Source organism: Ranitomeya variabilis, chromosome 2, assembly GCF_051348905.1.
Source record: "Ranitomeya variabilis isolate aRanVar5 chromosome 2, aRanVar5.hap1, whole genome shotgun sequence".
In the NCBI taxonomy this organism is placed as follows: domain Eukaryota; kingdom Metazoa; phylum Chordata; class Amphibia; order Anura; family Dendrobatidae; genus Ranitomeya; species Ranitomeya variabilis.
The window spans coordinates 641,208,668-641,227,218 of record NC_135233.1 but is presented as its reverse complement, the minus strand read 5'-3'; the positions used below and the strand labels follow the sequence as shown (position 1 = coordinate 641,227,218).

At 41.6% G+C, this 18,551-nt stretch overlaps 1 protein-coding gene across 1 annotated transcript in view; it reads right to left on the bottom strand.

The window, feature by feature from the left end:
- Positions 1 to 6,041: 6,041 nt before the first annotated feature.
- Positions 6,042 to 18,551, bottom strand: part of NDUFAF7 (NADH:ubiquinone oxidoreductase complex assembly factor 7) — a 74,482-nt gene continuing 61,972 nt past the window's right edge. Inside the window, exons 9-10 of the mRNA XM_077289119.1 lie at positions 8,842 to 9,015; positions 6,042 to 6,504 (exon numbers count right to left, since the gene is read on the bottom strand). Of these exons, the coding sequence (XP_077145234.1) occupies positions 6,310 to 6,504; positions 8,842 to 9,015 (369 nt within the window). The 3' untranslated portion in view covers positions 6,042 to 6,309. The remainder of the gene's footprint in view (positions 6,505 to 8,841; positions 9,016 to 18,551) is intronic.

Below are 18,551 nucleotides of genomic sequence, written 5' to 3'. Positions count from 1 at the left end.
TAAAGAATGTCCCAGGAAATCCTCGCTTTTTTCCCATTCCAAATGAAATATATTTTTTGTGACAGTTTTTAAAGAAATCAGGAGGAAATTTCAACGGCAGAGCTCTGAAAATATATAAGATTTTTGGGAGGATAATTGATTTGATTGCCAATACTCTGCCCATCCATGAGAGGCCGATTTTGCCCCATGATTGGAGGTCTTTTGTTATTGTAGATAGGATATGTTCCCCGTTAGTATTGGCTATTGTATGTATTTTCTTTGTAAATAGGATACCCAGATATGGGATCTGGTCTTTTTCCCAAGTAAAATCTACTAGTTTTTTTAATGAGTTAACATTTTCTTCAGGTAGGTTAAATTGGAGAATTTTTGATTTGGAGTTATTTATTTTAAATAGAGAAATCAGAGAGAATTCGTCCAATATTTCTAGAAGATTTTTAATAGAATTGAGGGGATCTGTAAGAGTTAATATCATGTCGTCTGCGAATAAGCTTACTTTATATTGTTTATGTCCTATATCAATTCCCAAGATATTTTTGTTTATGCGGATTGTTTCCGCTAGGGGCTCGATTGCCAGGGCGAATAGAAGGGGAGAGAGTGGGCAGCTCTGTCTTGTTCCATTGCTTATTGGAAATGCCTTTGATAGGTTATTATTAACATATATTTTTGCACTTGGGGTCAAGTAAAGGGCAAACACCGAGGTCAGCCACTCCTCATTGAAGCCAAAATTTTCCATAACTATTCTCAGATATTGCCAATTAATCCAGTCAAATGCTTTTTCAGCGTCAAGCGCCAGAAAGACAGAAGGAGTATTATTAGATTTAATTTTGCTCAAAATGTTAAGGAGTCTTCTGGTGGCATCAGAAGTTTGTCTTCCCTCGATAAATCCAGACTGATCAGTATTATTTTTGGTAGAATTTTTTTTAGTCTGGTGGCCAAAATTTTTGAATAGATTTTAAGGTCTGTATTTATAAGTGATATTGGTCTGTAATGTTTTATTTCATCCAGATCACTTTGGGGTTTTGGGATCATGATTAAGATAGCTTCGAGCATTTCTTTAGGAAAAAACCCGGAGTTTGAGGCCAGATTAAAAAATTTTGTCATATAGGGAGCAAGATTTTCCGAGAAGGTCATATAGTATTCATTTATTAGCCCATCGGGCACCGGTGATTTTTGTGATTTGAGATTTTTAATTGTTTCTATAACTTCGGATACAGTAATAGTAGTTGTAAGATTGGCAAATTTTGAAGATTCTATTTTGGGAAGCTGTAATTTTTTGAGAAAGTACTTTATTTTGGGGGGATCTGGTTTAGATAATGAGGGATCGTCTTTTATGTTATATAGTTTATGGTAAAACCTGGCAAATTCCTCCACTATATCTGTTGGATGATATTTAATTTCTCCAGAATTATTTTTTATTTTATTTATTCTGTTACGGATTCTTTCTTTTTTGAGTTTGGCTAACGTAAATTTTGTTGGTTTATTAGTTTCAGAATAATTTTTAAATTTAGATGCCTTGATGATTTTTTTTCGAAGTCTTCCGTAATGGCTTTATTTAGTAATTGTCTTAGACCTAGTATTTCTAAGTAAGTTTCTTGAGATTTAGTGTTTGAATCATCAAAGCTCTTTTCTTTTGCACTAATTTGTTCTTGGATATTCTTTATTTTTTCCCTTTTTTTGCCTTGTACCTGACTGAGATTTGGATTAATTTCCCCCTTATGACTGCTTTATGAGCATTCCAGACCACAAACGGATTGGTTTCCCCATTGTCGTTTTCTTTAAAATAACGTAGTAGTGAGGTACTAATTTCTTTTTTGTAGTCTGGAATGCCCAAGAGGAAGCCGTTGCATTTCCACAAAGCTGAATTTTTAAAAGAGGGTCCAATCACTTCAGTAATAACGGGGGAGTGATCAGAAATTGATTTGTCCAAAATGGAAGATTTTTTTTATTTTTGTTATGGCAAAAATGTCTGTAAGAAACAGGTTAATCCTAGATGAGGATTTGTGAACTGAAGAGAAGTGTGTGAACTCCCTAGAGGAAGAGTTCACACACCTGAAGGTGTCGTACAACTCGTTATTAGTGATCAGGTGTCAAGGCCATTTGAAAAGTAGCATGTGACGGATGTAGAGTCCAGTTTGCCATTCGGGACCATATTGAAGTCACCTAGGATATATAGGTCTACTTTTTTGTCTTTTTGGATCTTCCTAATAATTTTATTAAGAAAATGTATTTGTTTCGTGTTTGGGGCATATAAGTTCACTATTGTGCATATTGATGTATTAATTTGGCATATCAAAATGTGATATCCACCGTTTGGGTCTTTAATTTCATCCATGAACTGGAAAGGAACTGTATTTTTGATAAGTGTGATCACTCCTGCTTTCCTGCTTTTCTCCTTTTTGTCAAAGATGAAAGGCAGTGTGGGAAATTTTTGTTTGAAAATGTGGGGTGATTACCTCCACAAAATTTTGTCTCCTGTAGGCATACAACATCTGCTTGCAACTGTTTGATCTCCTTCCATAAAATATACCTTTTCCATTGACTATTGAGTCCTCTAACATTGTATGACAGGAACTTCAGCTGCATGTTTGGGCCTGTTGACGATACTGTAAAAACACTATAAACAAATTCAAGAGTTTAAATACAGCAAAATTGAATAACAATTTATGTTATATAACTACATAAAGTTCAATCTTCAGGTCTATTTCCCAAATGGTATTGTTGACCTAGTGGGGGAAAAGTTCATGCATAAAATACTCCGTAGTACCCCGAATTTTTTTTAGACCAATTATTGTCTGAAATTTATTTCAGAGGGGCTAAATCAAGTTTTAGATTTGAAAAGATTCAGTCCCTCTTCCATGGAGTTGATGATCATAAATGTTTCTTTGTAGTGAAACATCAGTTTCGTGGGGAAACCCCACCTGTATTGAATATGTTTCTCCCTAAGAATGTCAGTTAAAGGCTTGAATGACTTGCGCATATCCAAGGTGTGTTTAGAGAGATCATTGAACACTTTCAGACGGTTGTAGGGTTCTGGCAAAGATCACTTATTTTTAATGTAATTTTGTATTTTCTCCTTAGTACCATAAAAATGTAACCTGAGGATAGTATTTCTAGGTTTTTCTGCTGGAATCCTTTTTGGTATCGGTAGTCTATGAATTCTGTCAATGCAGAGCTCAAGGCTTGTAATATTAGGTAGAGTTTTTTTGAAGATAGTTTGGTCAAAATCGGGTAGATCAGATTGCTTTACCTCCTCCGGAATTCCTCTAATTTTTAAGTTGTTCCTTCGGTTTCTGTCCTCGATATCTGCCATTTTAGATCTAATGTCATTGATTTCCTTTTTTCGGACAGTATTTTGGTTAGTTAAAGAATCTGTTTTTTTGTTCCAATTCAATTATTTTGGATTCATTTAGTTCCAATTTTTGGGTAATACCTCTGCACACTTCTTCAAATGAAGAGTTGTGCTTTGCAAAACCAGTGTTTAGCTTATCATCGATTAGTGATATCATTTTAAAAAAAAAATTCTTCCTCATGACTTGTTTTTGACAGCTTTTGTTCAGAGTCTGGGCGGTCTCTTTTATTTTTGCTGTCAGATTCCTGTGTCTTATCTGGCGCATTTCTTTTTGTTGAAACAGATGTGTCCATCATCGGTGTCCAAGGTGGGTTGACAGCAGTTGAGGAAGTGTTTTTACTTTTCGTATCTATTTTTGTGCTATTAGATCGTTGTGCAGAGGCATTTTTTTGTGGGGTCATTTTGGTACTACTTGGTTGTGTTATTGTTTTATTTGTTTTGTGGTCATCCCCTTTTTGAGGGGATCTAGATTTATTTGGGCTTAACAGGTTAGGAATATCCACATATGATCTAGAGGTGGATTTTTTGGATTCAGATCTTTGATCCATTTGGGTAAGATCTATTAGTTATATAATAGTAGTTGCCCCTTTAAATGTTATTCACGTGGCTTTGGCTCACAGAGACACTAATAGGAGAGAGTTTCTAGTATGAAAGAATTGTTCCACAGCTTAATCCGCTGCTCCAGCTCCCAGCCCTTAGTATAGGAAGGCTATTACTAATAAAACTGTTCCACAGCGCTGCTTCCCGCTTTATTGTGATCAACTGCCCGCTATTTCTTAAAGACTGTCTCTTTAAGAGATATTATTTTAGCTTTAATTAGCACGTTGGTAATACAACTTCTGAGATCATTTATTGTTCAATATTCAAACCCTTAAACTCTATTGCTGATAGAGGAAATAGCTGTAACATCTCCCCTATTGCAGTTTTCAAAAAAAGCTATTTTCCCAGTAGTCTCTGGTATCAGATAGTGTAATGAGGCTTAAAAGGGTTTGAAAAGATTATGCAGTGCTTGGATTATGACTGAGATCAGTAGTGACCAATCTTTCTTGTTATTGGCAGCAGATATTAGCACTTTGTGCTATAGTATGAATTTTTAATGGCAGATCTAGTTTGGCTCTTTGCCCCGCACTGTAAGCAGCTCATATATAGCCAAAACAGTTCCACAACATCGCTTCCCGCCTTTTTTTATGTCTCTATGATATCTTATCAGCCGCCTCAGACATTCGTTCCACAGTGTTGGGCCCCGTTAATAAAGTCAGATTTTTTGTTCCACAGCGTCAGCTCCCAGATTATGTGGATGGTCTCCCAACGCTCAGCCAGCACGCTCATTAGTGCTAGGGGGATTCTCTGCGACAGGCTTACCTCCGTAGCTCGGCTGGGAAAATGGCATCGCTGCAGTGATCCGGGCTGCTGCTATGTTGTCCGTATGTTGGGGGGAGGGAGGGAGATTCCCTCCACTGCTCGGATCTCACGGTCAGAGACACAGTACTTGTAAAATTTAGATAATAAAAAAGAAAAACAAATCCTTAACTCTGCAGTGATTTTTAGAGTCTGATGAGGTTCAATTCCGATGGCAATTTCTTCCTTTTATATATTTAGGTGCCAAGGCAGAAGCTGGATTTTCCCATAAAGCTTCACAAAATGGCGGCTCCGTCTTGCTGAGGGGAGGAGAACAGTGTAATAATACCTCAGATTTCAGCGTCGTATATCTCAAGTTTCCTTTGTTCTAGAGATCTAATTTTGGTCTCTTTTTGATCCTTAGGACATATTCTTTGTTGTGAAGATGGTTTTAGGTCTCAATAGTCGCTTTTAGTAGCTGTATGAAGGGGTATATGCGGGAGCTCCAAGCTCCTGTGTACTCACATGCTAAGAGCTAGGCCACGCCCCCGCGCCTTTTCCATGTGCGTGGCTTCCTGTGCGGAGCATTCGCGCTGTGATCAGTATCGCTACTGATCAGTGTCTGCGCTAAGGGACTTTTTAATATTTTAGATATAGGAAAAGTAGCGAACATTGCTGGATAAGCAAAATTTTCGCTACATTTCTGATATTTTCACAAATGAACGCAAATTGTATCAAACAAATGTTGCCACTATTATGAAGTACAATAGGTCATGAGAAAATAATCTCAGAATCATCGGGATCCATTGAAGCGTTCCAGAGTTATTACCACATAAAATGGACAGTGGTCAGAATTGTAAAAATTAGCCTGGTCAGGAAGATGAAAGCAGGCTCTGGGGTGAAGGGGTTAAAGAGAATTTGCCACCAGGTTTTTATTATCACAAGTGAGAACAGCATGATGTAGTGGCAGAGACCATGATTCCAGCGATGTATCAATTATTGGGCTGTACTACCCCATCCACACCACTGATTGATAGCTTACTACATACACTGTGCATAGGCAGAAAGCTGCCAGTAAGCGGCGATGTGCGGGCATTTGGGGCTCATAAATATGAAGCATTACATGGCAGTATGTTTACTAGTGCTGCAGTGATAATCTCCTGCTGGTAAAACAGTGGTTTGTTTTTATTTAAACTACAGCAAGTAGCCTACTAAGTTACACATTGTTGGAACCAGAATCCCTGTCCCTACATTATGCTCCTCTCAGATTAGGTCGCAAAAATCTAATGGCAGATTCCCTTTAACATCATAACAAAATAAAATAAAGTTTAAAAAAATGATACTGAAGTAAATTAAAGCAGACATTGTAAAATTTATGTAATATGTTGTGTGATGTCTCATATAAGGGTTTAAAAATTCAGAATTTGAAAATGTCAAATTTTTGTAAATTTTTGTCAAACTTCGGATATTTACATATTGAAAAGGCAAAGTACATTGATCTAAATTAACCAGTACGTAAAGCACAAGGTGTTGTGAAAAGCGAGCCTTAATTAAAGTACTATTTTAAAACAAAAAACTTAAAACAGTTCAGAAAATAAGTTTACTATAGTGATGTTATTGAGTTAATGGAATTGTAATTGGGTAAATCCGGCTACTGGGTGAATATCTACTGTCGAACTACTTCTTTCCAATCGACTTTGTGGAATTAAGGATAAAAACTTGAATCGCTGTCCCATTTTACATGGATTCATCAGAACATCATAGCTCCGTATTAAATGTTGTCGAGTAGTCACATCTTTATTGTTTTCCAGAAGAACCTGAAACAATATACATATAGCACATATTACTACTGAATGATATACCGTATTTTCTGGCATATAAGACGACTGGGCGTATAAGACGACCCCCCAACTTTTCCAGTTAAAATATGAAATCTTCTTAAAAGTCGGGGGTCTTCTTATATGCCGTATGTCGTCTTATAGGGCCGGTGACTAATGTGCCTTTTGGGGTGGGGAGTGGTCCCGATGACGAAGAGAGGGGGCGTCTCACAGGAAAGTGTGAGTGGAGTAGCCCCCTGTTACCTCATTGTGGCAGCGTGGGGGGTCTCTGTGCTGGGGAGCGGCAGCTCCTCATTGCGGTAGCATAGGGTTCCTGTGCTGGGAGTGGCAGCTCCTCTTCGTGCCGTGGGGGCTCTGTGCTGTGGGACGGTGCATCTTCTTGCAGCGTCGGGGCTCCTCCGGCATCTCCGCAAGGCACGGAGGCACCGGCAGCTCCATTATTACGATGCGGTGGCCTCCGGGAAAATGGCCGCTGGGGGCGGCGCATGCTCAGATTCAGATCTTGGGACGAGATCTGAATCTGAGCATGCGCCGCCCCCAGCGGCCATTTTCCCGGAGGCCACCGCATCGTAATAATGGAGCTGCCGGTGCCTCCGGGCCTTGCGGAGATGCCGGAGGAGCCCCGACGCTGCAAGAAGATTCACCGCCCCACAGCACAGAGCCCCCACAGCACGAAGAGGAGCTGCCACTCCCAGCACAGGAACCCTATGCTACCGCAATGAGGAGCCGCCGCTCCCCAGCACAGAGACCCCCAAGCTGCCGCAATGAGGTAACAGGGGCCTACTCCACTCACACTTTCCTGTGAGACGCCCCCTCTCTTCGTCATCGGGACCACTCCCCCCCAACCACCATATGTACATTTGTCTGGTTACATTTGAGTGGTTAAAAAGTCATCTTATACGCCGGAAAATACGGTAATTATATACATTTCGGACCATACAATTGAAGCATTATGACACAAACATAGGAGGGTTCACTGTAGGCTCTGCAAGCGATGCACTGCAGCATCATAAGACTGCGGTCACATGGTGCAGATTTCCAAAATCCAGGCAAAAAGTGCAGCCTAAACCTATCTTCCTGGACTTCCAAGCTAATACCTCTCACTGAACACAAAATGTCTTAAAGAGGTGAATTACTATTGCACAGTCACATTTTCTGGTTGAAGTTAAAGGGGTTGTCCAGTCTCGTGTAAGTAAAGCCTAAGGTGAGTCTGCCACCAGATCTCACAAGATAAACTTCATACATTTTAAATCGATTCTCCTGGAGCAGTCTCTGCCTATTCTGAAAATCCATATCAGAAAGGCTACATGTCCTGGACACAAAAAGATTCCAATTTCAATATTGGGCAAGAAAACGGAAATTATTATACAGTCATTTTGAGCCCGATTTTCAAAATAAGTATACAGAACTCATCAGTTCTATGATAACGGAGCTAATCCTCATGCCGATCAACCGGCAAACAGAAATCTGTGTAGGCTTTACTGATATAAGACTGGATAACTCATTTAACTTCAACCAGAAAATGTTGTTTTTTTAAAGGGGTTGTCCAGCCTTAGGCTACAAGCCTGCAGTACTCTATGTGACTTCAGACATGTGAATCCTCACACTGAGGCAATTCTAGTGTTTTGATTAATTTTTTTTTTTTTGGGGGGGGAGGGGGATTAATATATGATTTAAATAATTTTAAATTTTGATTGATCAGACTCTTACAGATGTAACAATACAAACATTTATTTTTTTAAATGGGAAAAGCGTGGTGACAAACTTATTTAAATTTGATTTAGTTTTAATTATTTTACTTTATTTCTTAGTACTCTTAGAAAAGTGTTATTTGTGATTGTTTGATTGCTTACACTGTATTCGGCAATACTACTATATTGCAGAATATAGCAAAATTGCCATTCTGTGGGTAGGAATACCAGCATGGCCACCATGGGATCCTTCACCAAGCCCCCTGCTTCCATGGTATGTCACTGGTACCCCACAATCACCTCATGAGGAGGAGGGTGCCATGGGTGTTGGTGCACACAGAAATCGGCAAGTTAGCCATTTAAATTCAGTGATTGACAGTGACATTTAAATGGTTAACAACAGAGATCAGAGCTAGCTGTGGCCGCTGGTGTTACAGGAACATGATGACTATATAACAAAGTCAGCATCTGCCAGGTATGGTGCGGGATCAGTTCCTGAGCCCGCTGCATACCTCACTGTGACCGTATGACGTTTAACTGACTATATCCTATCATTCTTTCTCACTAAATCACAAAACAAAATCTGACTTCTTGCTGGAGAAAGAAAACATTAAGTCAGACATACCTTCATTCTTATATCAATTCCCATGTTCTTCAAAAACTCTTGTTGTTCAATAGGGCCTAGGGAGACAACAGAATTTCCAACTATTCTTTTCAAGAAGCTAAAATCGACATCTGCTGTAAGATCCGCTGTTCCAGGGTCTTCGAGAACATTATGCAGCTGATGAGCTCGAAATCCCTAAATACACAAGATAATCCAGTTTATAATGTAATGGAAAATAAATGTGGCTTCATTTGATATCATAAGTGCTTTCTATAACTGTAGAAAAGAAAAGCCAGCTCTCCATGTTAGCTTAGTTTTATTTAGTCCTTGTATAAAGAAAGAAGTAGGTGGCACTCACCAGTCTTGAATGGAGTGTACGAGTGACGACGGCAGTTTGACCCGTAGAGGCGCAACAGTGTGAAACGGCCGTCGTCACTCGCACACTCCATCTCACATTCTCGCGTTAAAGATGTCATAACCATTTTTCAATAAAGGATGGATTTTCAAGACTGGTGAGTGCCACCTACAGGTCCTTCTCAAAAAATTAGCATATAGTGTTAAATTTCATTATTTACCATAATGTAATGATTACAATTAAACTTTCATATATTATAGATTCATTATCCACCAACTGAAATTTGTCAGGTCTTTTATTGTTTTAATACTGATGATTTTGGCCTACAACTCCTGATAACCCAAAAAACCTGTCTCAATAAATTAGCATATTTCAACCGTCCAATCAAATAAAAGTGTTTTTTAATAACAAACAAAAAAACCATCAAATAATAATGTTCAGTTATGTACTCAATACTTGGTCGGGAATCCTTTGGCAGAAATGACTGCTTCAATGCGGCGTGGCATGGAGGCAATCAGCCTGTGACACTGCTGAGATGTTATGGAGGCCCAGGATGCTTCAATAGCGGCCTTAAGCTCATCCAGAGTGTTGGGTCTTGCGTCTCTCAACTTTCTCTTCACAATATCCCACAGATTCTCTATGGGGTTCAGGTCAGGAGAGTTGGCAGGCCAATTGAGCACAGTAATACCATGGTCAGTAAACCATTTACCAGTGGTTTTGGCACTGTGAGCAGGTGCCAGGAAGCATGAAGTGCTCCAAAATCTCCTGATAGCTAGCTGCATTGACCCTGCCCTTGATGAAACACAGTGGACCAACACCAGCAGCTGACATGGCACCCCACACCATCACTGACTGGGTACTTGACACTGGACTTCAGGCATTTTGGCATTTCCTTCTCCCCAGTCTTCCTCCAGACTCTGGCACCTTGATTTCCGAATGACATGCAAAATTTGCTTTCATCAGAAAAAAGTACTTGGGACCACTTAGCAACAGTCCAGTGCTGCTTCTCTGTAGCCCAGGTCAGGCGCTTCTGCCGCTGTTTATGGTTCAAAAGTGGCTTTACCTGGGGAATGCGGCACCTGTAGCCCATTTCCTGCACACGCCTGTGCACGGTGGCTCTGGATGTTTCCACACCAGACTCAGTCCACTGCTTCCTCAGGTTCCCCAAGGTCTGGAATCGGTCCTTCTCCACAATCTTCCTCAGGGTCCGGTCACCTCTTCTCGTTGTACAGCGTTTTCTGCCACATTGTTTCCTTCCAACAGACTTACCATTGAGGTGCCTTGATACAGCACTCTGGGAACAGCCTATTTGTTGAGAAATTTCTTTCTGGGTCTTACCCTCTTGCTTGAGGGTGTCAATGATGGCCTTCTTGACATCTGTCAGGTCGCTAGTCTTACCCATGATGGGGGTTTTGAGTAATGAACCAGGCAGGGAGTTTTTAAAAGCCTCAGGTATCTTTTGCATGTGTTTAGAGTTAATTAGTTGATTCAGAAGATTAGGGTAATAGGTCGTTTAGAGAACCTTTTCTTGATATGCTAATTTATTGAGACAGGTTTTTTGGGTTATCAGGAGTTGTAGGCCAAAATCATCAGTATTAAAACAATAAAAGACCTGACAAATTTCAGTTGGTGGATAATGAATCTATAATATATGAAAGTTTAATTGTAATCATTACATTATGGTAAATAATGAAATTTAACACTATATGCTAATTTTTTGAGAAGGACCTGTACTTCTTTCTTTATACAAGGACTTTCAGTTCTGTTGCTTTCCTGGTGGGCACCCAAAGTCTCAGGTGTAATATGCCTGCAGCGTAGCTATACACCTTATAAACGCATTCGGCTACAGCGGTACCTAGCGGTGCGGATTACTTTCTTACTTGGGTGATTAGTTTTATTTAGTGCTCGCAATAACGTCACTGCCGGGATAGAAACAGCCATAAACATATCAAAGAAAAAAAAGTTACATGCACCAGAAAGTCATTGGTGTTTTTACTGAAGGACAAGGGATTGGACACAAAAAAACTGTTTTTAAAATCTTGAAGACCAGATTAAATCCAGCTCACTTATGCAGGGTATCTCATCCCAGCTGCAAGACATAGCGCAACGCACAAACATCTTGGAGGAAAAAATGGATGCAGTCTCGGATGCGCTGGAGGAGGACCAGGAGACTCTCAAGCTCCACACTGACCACATTACAGAGCTAGAATTAAGATGTGAGGACTATGAGAATAGATCTAGGAGGAGCAACATACGAATTAGAGGACTCCCTGAACATGTTGTTGCCCTTAAAGATACAGCAGCAGCCCTCTTTACAGCCCTTCTACCTGACCTGGACCCGACTCTACTTCATATTACAAGAATACACAGGGCACTGGGCAAGCCACGATCTAATGATATGCCCAGAGATGTAATACTAAAGATGCACTATGAGGAGTCCCGTGATCAGATCTTGCTGGCAGCTAGAAACCATCCTATCTTACCCGGTCTGCCAGACTCAGTGCACATTTATGCAGACATTGCGCCCACCACACTGGCCAGGAGAAGGGCCCTCAGATCTATTACGACCTCTCTACAAGAGGCCCAGGTCAAATACAGGTGGGGCTTCCCGTTTGCTCTTATTTTCACATTCAAATCCCAACTCTATACCTGCCGATCCCTAGAAGAAGGAACTCAGGCCCTAATTAAGGCTGGTATCTCACTATCTTCAGAGGCCTCCTCGCTCCCACAGAGAAAACCTAGGCCTGTAAGGGAATGAAAGAACCTTCCCAGAACAAGAAGCCAAAACACCCGGGTCACTTGACTCGTATAACCCAGGATTTGGCCTCCACAAAATGTTTTGTATGACTTTGGGTTTTGTTGTGGGACCAGTTATCGGTTCTGCCCTGCTCTGAAACTAGGTCATCTACCTAGCAGTTAACGTTCGGTCTATTTACAGTTGAACTACTTTTCTTTACTTTATTAAGCACCCATCCCCCTATCCCCCCTTCTTCACTATACCCCCCCCCCACTTACCCCCCCCTCTTTTTTTTTTTTTCCCTTCCCTCCTTCTCTCTCTCTTTCCTTTCTCTTCTCTTTATCTCTCCCCCTCCCTCCTTCCTTCCCCCTATTATAAAGTCAACCTTATATGATTCAAGGGTTGGGGTTCTCGGGGTTGAAACATGCTGCCCAACCTCGGCGAAATTTGGTGTCCTTCTTAATATGGGATCCCAGATCGCCGTATCTTGTGGGCTCAATGCCCTTTGGAAAACTTATGTTGTGTTTTGTATCAACGTCTTTCCCCTGTTTGTCTCTTTCCTTTCGTTTCCACATAGAGATTATTGCTGTGATGGTGATTTTGTGGGTCGAGGTCGGGTAGAGGGCGATGGTTTGCCTCTTATTAGAAGTGTCTATTTAATTAAACATGTGTAGAGTGCTCTCCCATAACGTGCGAGGCTTCAACTCGCCTCTAAAACGTAAAAAGGCCTTCCTCGATTATCGGAAGCACAACCCAGATGTGATCTGCCTTCAGGAAACCCATTTCTCCAATTCTTCTCACCCCAAATTCCTAGATGCACATTATTCAAAATTTTTCCTTTCAACCTGGGACCGCAAAACGAGGGATGTGGCTATTCTAATTAAAAACAGCCTTCCATTAAAACCCACTAACACATATTCAGACCCTGAGGGTAGGTTCATTATCCTGATGGGAACCATGCAGGGTTTAAACATATGCATTGTTAATAGCTATCTACCAACTGCCACTCAGACTCGGGTCGTACGTCTAATCTTATCAAAATTGGCTCTATTCTCATATCATCACCTTATATGGTGTGGCGACTTTAATCTCACTTTGAGCCCGTCACTTGACAGCAGTTCACTGAATCGAGCAGATATCAAAAACAGACAGAAAAAAAATCTTACAAATGCTGAAAGTAAATTGTTTGGCAGATGTCTGGCGAGAGCTAAATGGCCCTCAGAGGGGATATACAAATTTCTCCCCCGCACAAAAGTCCTATTCCAGAATTGATTTACACCTCACCTCCTCCAAAACGCTCCCCTCGATCCTATACTCCCGACATATAGTATCATCTTGGTCAGACCATGACGCCGTCCTTTCTGCATTTAACTTTAATATTACCACTTCTAAGCTGTTCAGGTGGAGATTGAACGAGTCCTTACTAATGGACCCAACGGTCTTATCTACTATAAAGGATGAGCTAAACCTATATTTCCAAACTAACAATACCACAGACGTGTCCCCGGGAACAGTGTGGATGGCACATAAAAAATTTATAACAGGGACCCTGATCAAAATTGCCTCTAACAGGAAAAAGCAAAGGTCTGAACTATAATTGCAATTAGAAAATAAACTCTCTAAATTAGAACAGGCAAACCAAAACCTCCCTTCACTTTATCTAATCAAGAAAATTCGTGAAACTAAATTACAACTCAATACCATTTTAACAAATAGATCGGAAAGGGCCCTGTCATGGACTAAATCTACTTTTCACAAATATGCTAACAAACCAAGTAACATGATGGCCCGTAAACTTAGGAGTAGAGAGCTTCTGAATAATATCCCCTCCATTAAAGATCCTACTGGCCGCGTTACTGCCCACCCAGATATAATATATAAAACATTTCAGCAATATTATAAAAACCTATACTCCCTCCCGCTGCCCCCTTCCTCGCCACGCATCCAGAGCTTCCTTAAAGATTTGACACTACCTAAAGTCCCGGACTCAGACATAGCACATCTCCAAGTGCCAATCAACTCTGACAAAATAAAAGCAACAATTAAAAATTTTAAAAAAAACAAGGCTCCCGGGCCTGATGGGCTTACGGCACTATAATACAAAAAATTTGACAGTTTACTTATACCTCACATACAGAGTATTTGTAATGCTCTACTTAACGAAGCTCAAATGCCACCTGAATTTTACATCGCCCACGTAACTGTAATCCCAAAACCGAAAAAAGATCACCTCTACCCCAAAAACTATAGACCTATCTCATTGCTAAACATAGATTTAAAAATTTTCACATCCATAATCACGGTTAGACTAAATAAAATACTGCCCATTCTAATCCACCGGGACCAGGTAGGGTTCATCCCCAAAAGACAGGGCCCTGACAATATTAGGAGGAACCTTAATTTAATACACTTAGCTAACCACTCCAAGCAATCCTTACTCTTGCTAGCGCTCGATATAGAGAAGGCCTTTGACTCGGTGTCATGGTCATACTTGTTCGAAGTCCTTGCTAAGTTTGGGTTCCCGAGCAGTATTATCTCCTGCCTTAAACTTCTATATGATCACCCCACGGCCTATCTGAAACTACCCTCAAACCAGCCTACCCCTATTAACATACAACGTGGTACCAGGCAGGGATGTCCGCTATCCCCAGCTCTATTCGCCCTAGCCATGGAGCCCCTGGCGGAAGCTATTAGAGCCAACCCCAACATTAATGGACCTATAATCAGAGGTGATCAATACAAAGCTAGCCTTTTTGCAGATGATCTACTTTTGTCTATAGTTAATTCCACTATTACACTCCCAAACCTTTTCATTGCCCTCCATGAATTTGAACTGATCTCTGGCCTCAAGATTAACGTTGACAAATCTGAAGCCTTGTTCATTAACACCCCCAGGGAAACACAAAACAACATAACAGCACAATTTAAGTTTACCAGAAATGAGCAGTACTTAACTTATCTCGGCATCAATCTAACCTCCCATAGGTCGACTCTATTTAAATGGAACTACGCCCTGTGATATATGTGATGCAGTAACCCCTGTAACAGGTAGGGGGCGCTGCATGGTCTCCCCGGGATGTGCACGGAGTTGTATTGAGGCCATGAGAATTGACCTGCAGTGATGTCAGGATCACGTGACCAGCCCATGTGATCCATTACTGTGGGTGTGGTTACAGGTACATAACGTGACCAGAGTGTGGGTCACAGGTTCCTGTGTGGTTCCAGTGTTTGGACCTGAAGGGTCCAAGTGCAAAATCCCTGAGGGAGTTCCTGAGGGCTCGGTGTGTTCCTGTGTTGGAAGCCTGAGAGGACGCTTCCTGGAAAGCACCTGCTGGCGTGGGAGGTCCTAGTAGGAGGACCGGATCCCGGAGCAGTGCACAGTGGAACTGGGGAAGCTACAATCCTTCAGTGGCTCTGGACTGACTAGTGTGTGCCGGCCAGGCAAGTTGGTGATCCCTGTAAGGCAGCTTACCCGGAGGTGTGGACTGGCAAGGAGTCAGCAAGGGGAGCCGGAGCTCCCGTCAGGTACCGTACAGGCCGGTAGTGCTTGTGAGTTCTATGAACTGTGTGGTCTCCCTTGGGAGCTGGTTAAGGGAGTACCAGCGTGTTTAGAGACGACAACCCGGAGTCACTTGTGCTGTCTGTGACTTGGGACGTTGGTGAAGTGTACGGCGTACGGACACCCTGGTAACTGGGCGAAGTGAGAGGCCCAGCACGTTAGTGTCCGTGAGGCAAAGCCGTACACTGAAGTGTTTGAAGATGCAAGTTAATATCACCAGTTGGTACCTGTTGTGTTCCATGTTATGAACTGTGCGTAACCCGGTTTATGACGCTTAATAAACCGCATGGACTGCTTTGTTTTATAAACCCGTGCCCGTGTGCTTGAATATCGCGGCCAAGTGAGTGTCCCCCAACACTCTCAGTAAGAGAAACCTTACAGCCCCCTTAATTAGAAATCTCAAGTCGGACCTTACTAGATGGTCATCGATGTCTCTTTCCTGGTTAGGTAGACTACATGCCATCAAGATGGTTTCCTTACCACGATTTCTGTATATTTTCCGCTCTTTGCCCATTCCTCTACCCTCCAAAACGTTACTAGATATTCATAACACGATCTCTAAATTTATATGGCAGGGAAAAAGACCTAGGATAAGACTCAAAACTATGTTTATTAGTAGAAGACGAGGAGGTATGTCTCTACCCAACTTCACTTTGTACTATAGAGCGGCCCAACTAGCTCAGCTAATAAGTGCCAACGCAGACAAACATAGCACACCCAGATGGGTGAATCTCGAATCTCACTTCTTGACTCCATTCACTCTACCTGGCCTCATGTGTTCGTTACAAAGACTTCCGAAAGGGATCTATACATCAGCTCCATTCACAGCACATTCCCTGATGTTATGGAGGAAGGAAAGATTCAAACATTCCCTACAATCCAAAACTTCCTTAATGACGCATATTTTTCATAATCCAGCTTTTCCACCAGGGTTGGAGCCTCGTCCCTTCCATTGGTGGGTATCTGGGGGTTTAATTACCCTTAAACATCTTACCTCGCCATTTAACATTCTACTCACCAAACAAGAGTTCATCCACAAATACTCCCCACCTAACTCTGAAATATTGCGTATTATCCAAATCTTTCACTTTACCGAACAAATCCTAGGACATGGAGTCACCCACCGCCCATCGAGTTACGAGCAAATATGTTTGAACGACCCGCTGGGCAGGGGAGCTATCTCATTAATATACTCAACCCTGAATGCAATATCTGAGGATATAAAACTCAAGTATATGATTCAATGGGAAAGAGACTTTAATATGATAATGTCCCCAATAGAGTGGCAAAAATGTTGCAGCTCTCTCTCTAAGGGTAGTCTCCAAACCTCTTTAGTTGAGACATCCATTAAGCTCCTACATAGGACATATTTGGTCCCGAGCAAATTACATGCCATCTACCCAAATTTATCAGATCGGTGTTTCAGGGAGTGTGGAGCCCTGGGAGATTTGAGGCACACGTGGTGGGATTGTATCCGCCCTTTGGTTAAGGATTAAATCTATTGTCGAGGGGCTACATGGTGGGGCGATTCAATTAGAAGCAACGGTGTTCATACTGGGGGCCAGATACCCGGGCTTCTCCAGCAAACTTCATAATTTAGTTAATCAGCTGTTTCTTGCCACTAAGCTACACATTGCAGCGAAATGGAAAACAACTACCCTATCTCTTTCTTCAGTAATTGACAAGATGAACACTATCATGCTATATGAACGAATACAAGCTACAAGAGATGACTCATGGGAGCCCTACTATCAAATATGGAAGCCGTGGATCGAAAGGAACTCTAGCAGTAATCTTGACCAAGTCTTATCACTATCACTATGAGGCCAATTTAGTGTTTGATAGACTTCCTTGGACTCGCCCCTTATGCCTCACCATTGACGGTACTCTGATGCAGTAATGGATCTCTTACCCCCCCCCTTCCCCTTGTCTTTCTCAACCACTTGTTCTTGTCTACGTGTTTAATTGTATTGTTTAATACTATCAAGGTTAATGTAGAATTTGACTACATTTATGTATATTCCCCTGCGTGGGACTTTGTTGTGAAACTTTCTCGGTTTTTCTTGAAAAATAAAACATGTTGAAACTAAATCCAGCTCACTGTTGAAGACATCCTGAAGGCTTTTGGAGCTTGGAAGTCGCTGCATCACAAGCAATCACAAAACACAAGGATCCAAGCTTAACTGACTGTGGATACATTTTATTCACAAAATGTTCGGAAGACAACAAAGTCAGCAGTACAGCTTACATGACATGGGACATCGACGCGTTTCACGTGATTACGCACATTAATCATGATGATGGCTCATCATTAGGGCCGGTTTTAGACAAAGTGGGGCCCTGGGAAAAAGTTTAAAGTGGGGCCCCAAATGGTCACATATCACACAAACATTTTGGTTGCATTAACATGCGCTGAGTTCAGACCACTAAACGAGTGTGATCGCCAATATTGAAGTCGTTCGACGCTTTTTCCCAAGTTTCTTTACACCAGCTGAGAAAGAATGACAGGGATAGATAGTCCTTGATACAGTATAATGCAGGTCCCAATATAGTACATATAGTATAATGCACTCCCCATGGTCCTTGATAGTGTATAATGCAGCCCCCATCAGAGTATACTGCAGCTACCCTCAGAGTATACTGCAGCCCCACACACACAGTATAATGTAGCCCCTCTTAGAGTATAATGCCGCCCCCACACATAGTATAATGCAGGTCGCACACACACACAGTATAATTCAGCTCCCCCCCAAACACACAGTATAGTACAATCCCACCACACAGTATAATGCAGCCCCTTCAGACTAAAATGCAGCCAAACACAGAGTATAATGCAGACACACACACACAGTATAATGCAGCCACACACAGAATAGTGAAGCCCCCACACACACAGTATAATGCAGCCCCCTCAGAGTATAATGCTGCACACACACACATTATAATGCAGCCTCCCTCACACACACACAGTATAACACAGTTCCCCGGCACAGTATAATACAACCCCCCACTCATAGTATAATGCAGTCACACACACTATAATGCATACACACACAGTATAGTGCAGCCCCCTCACAGTA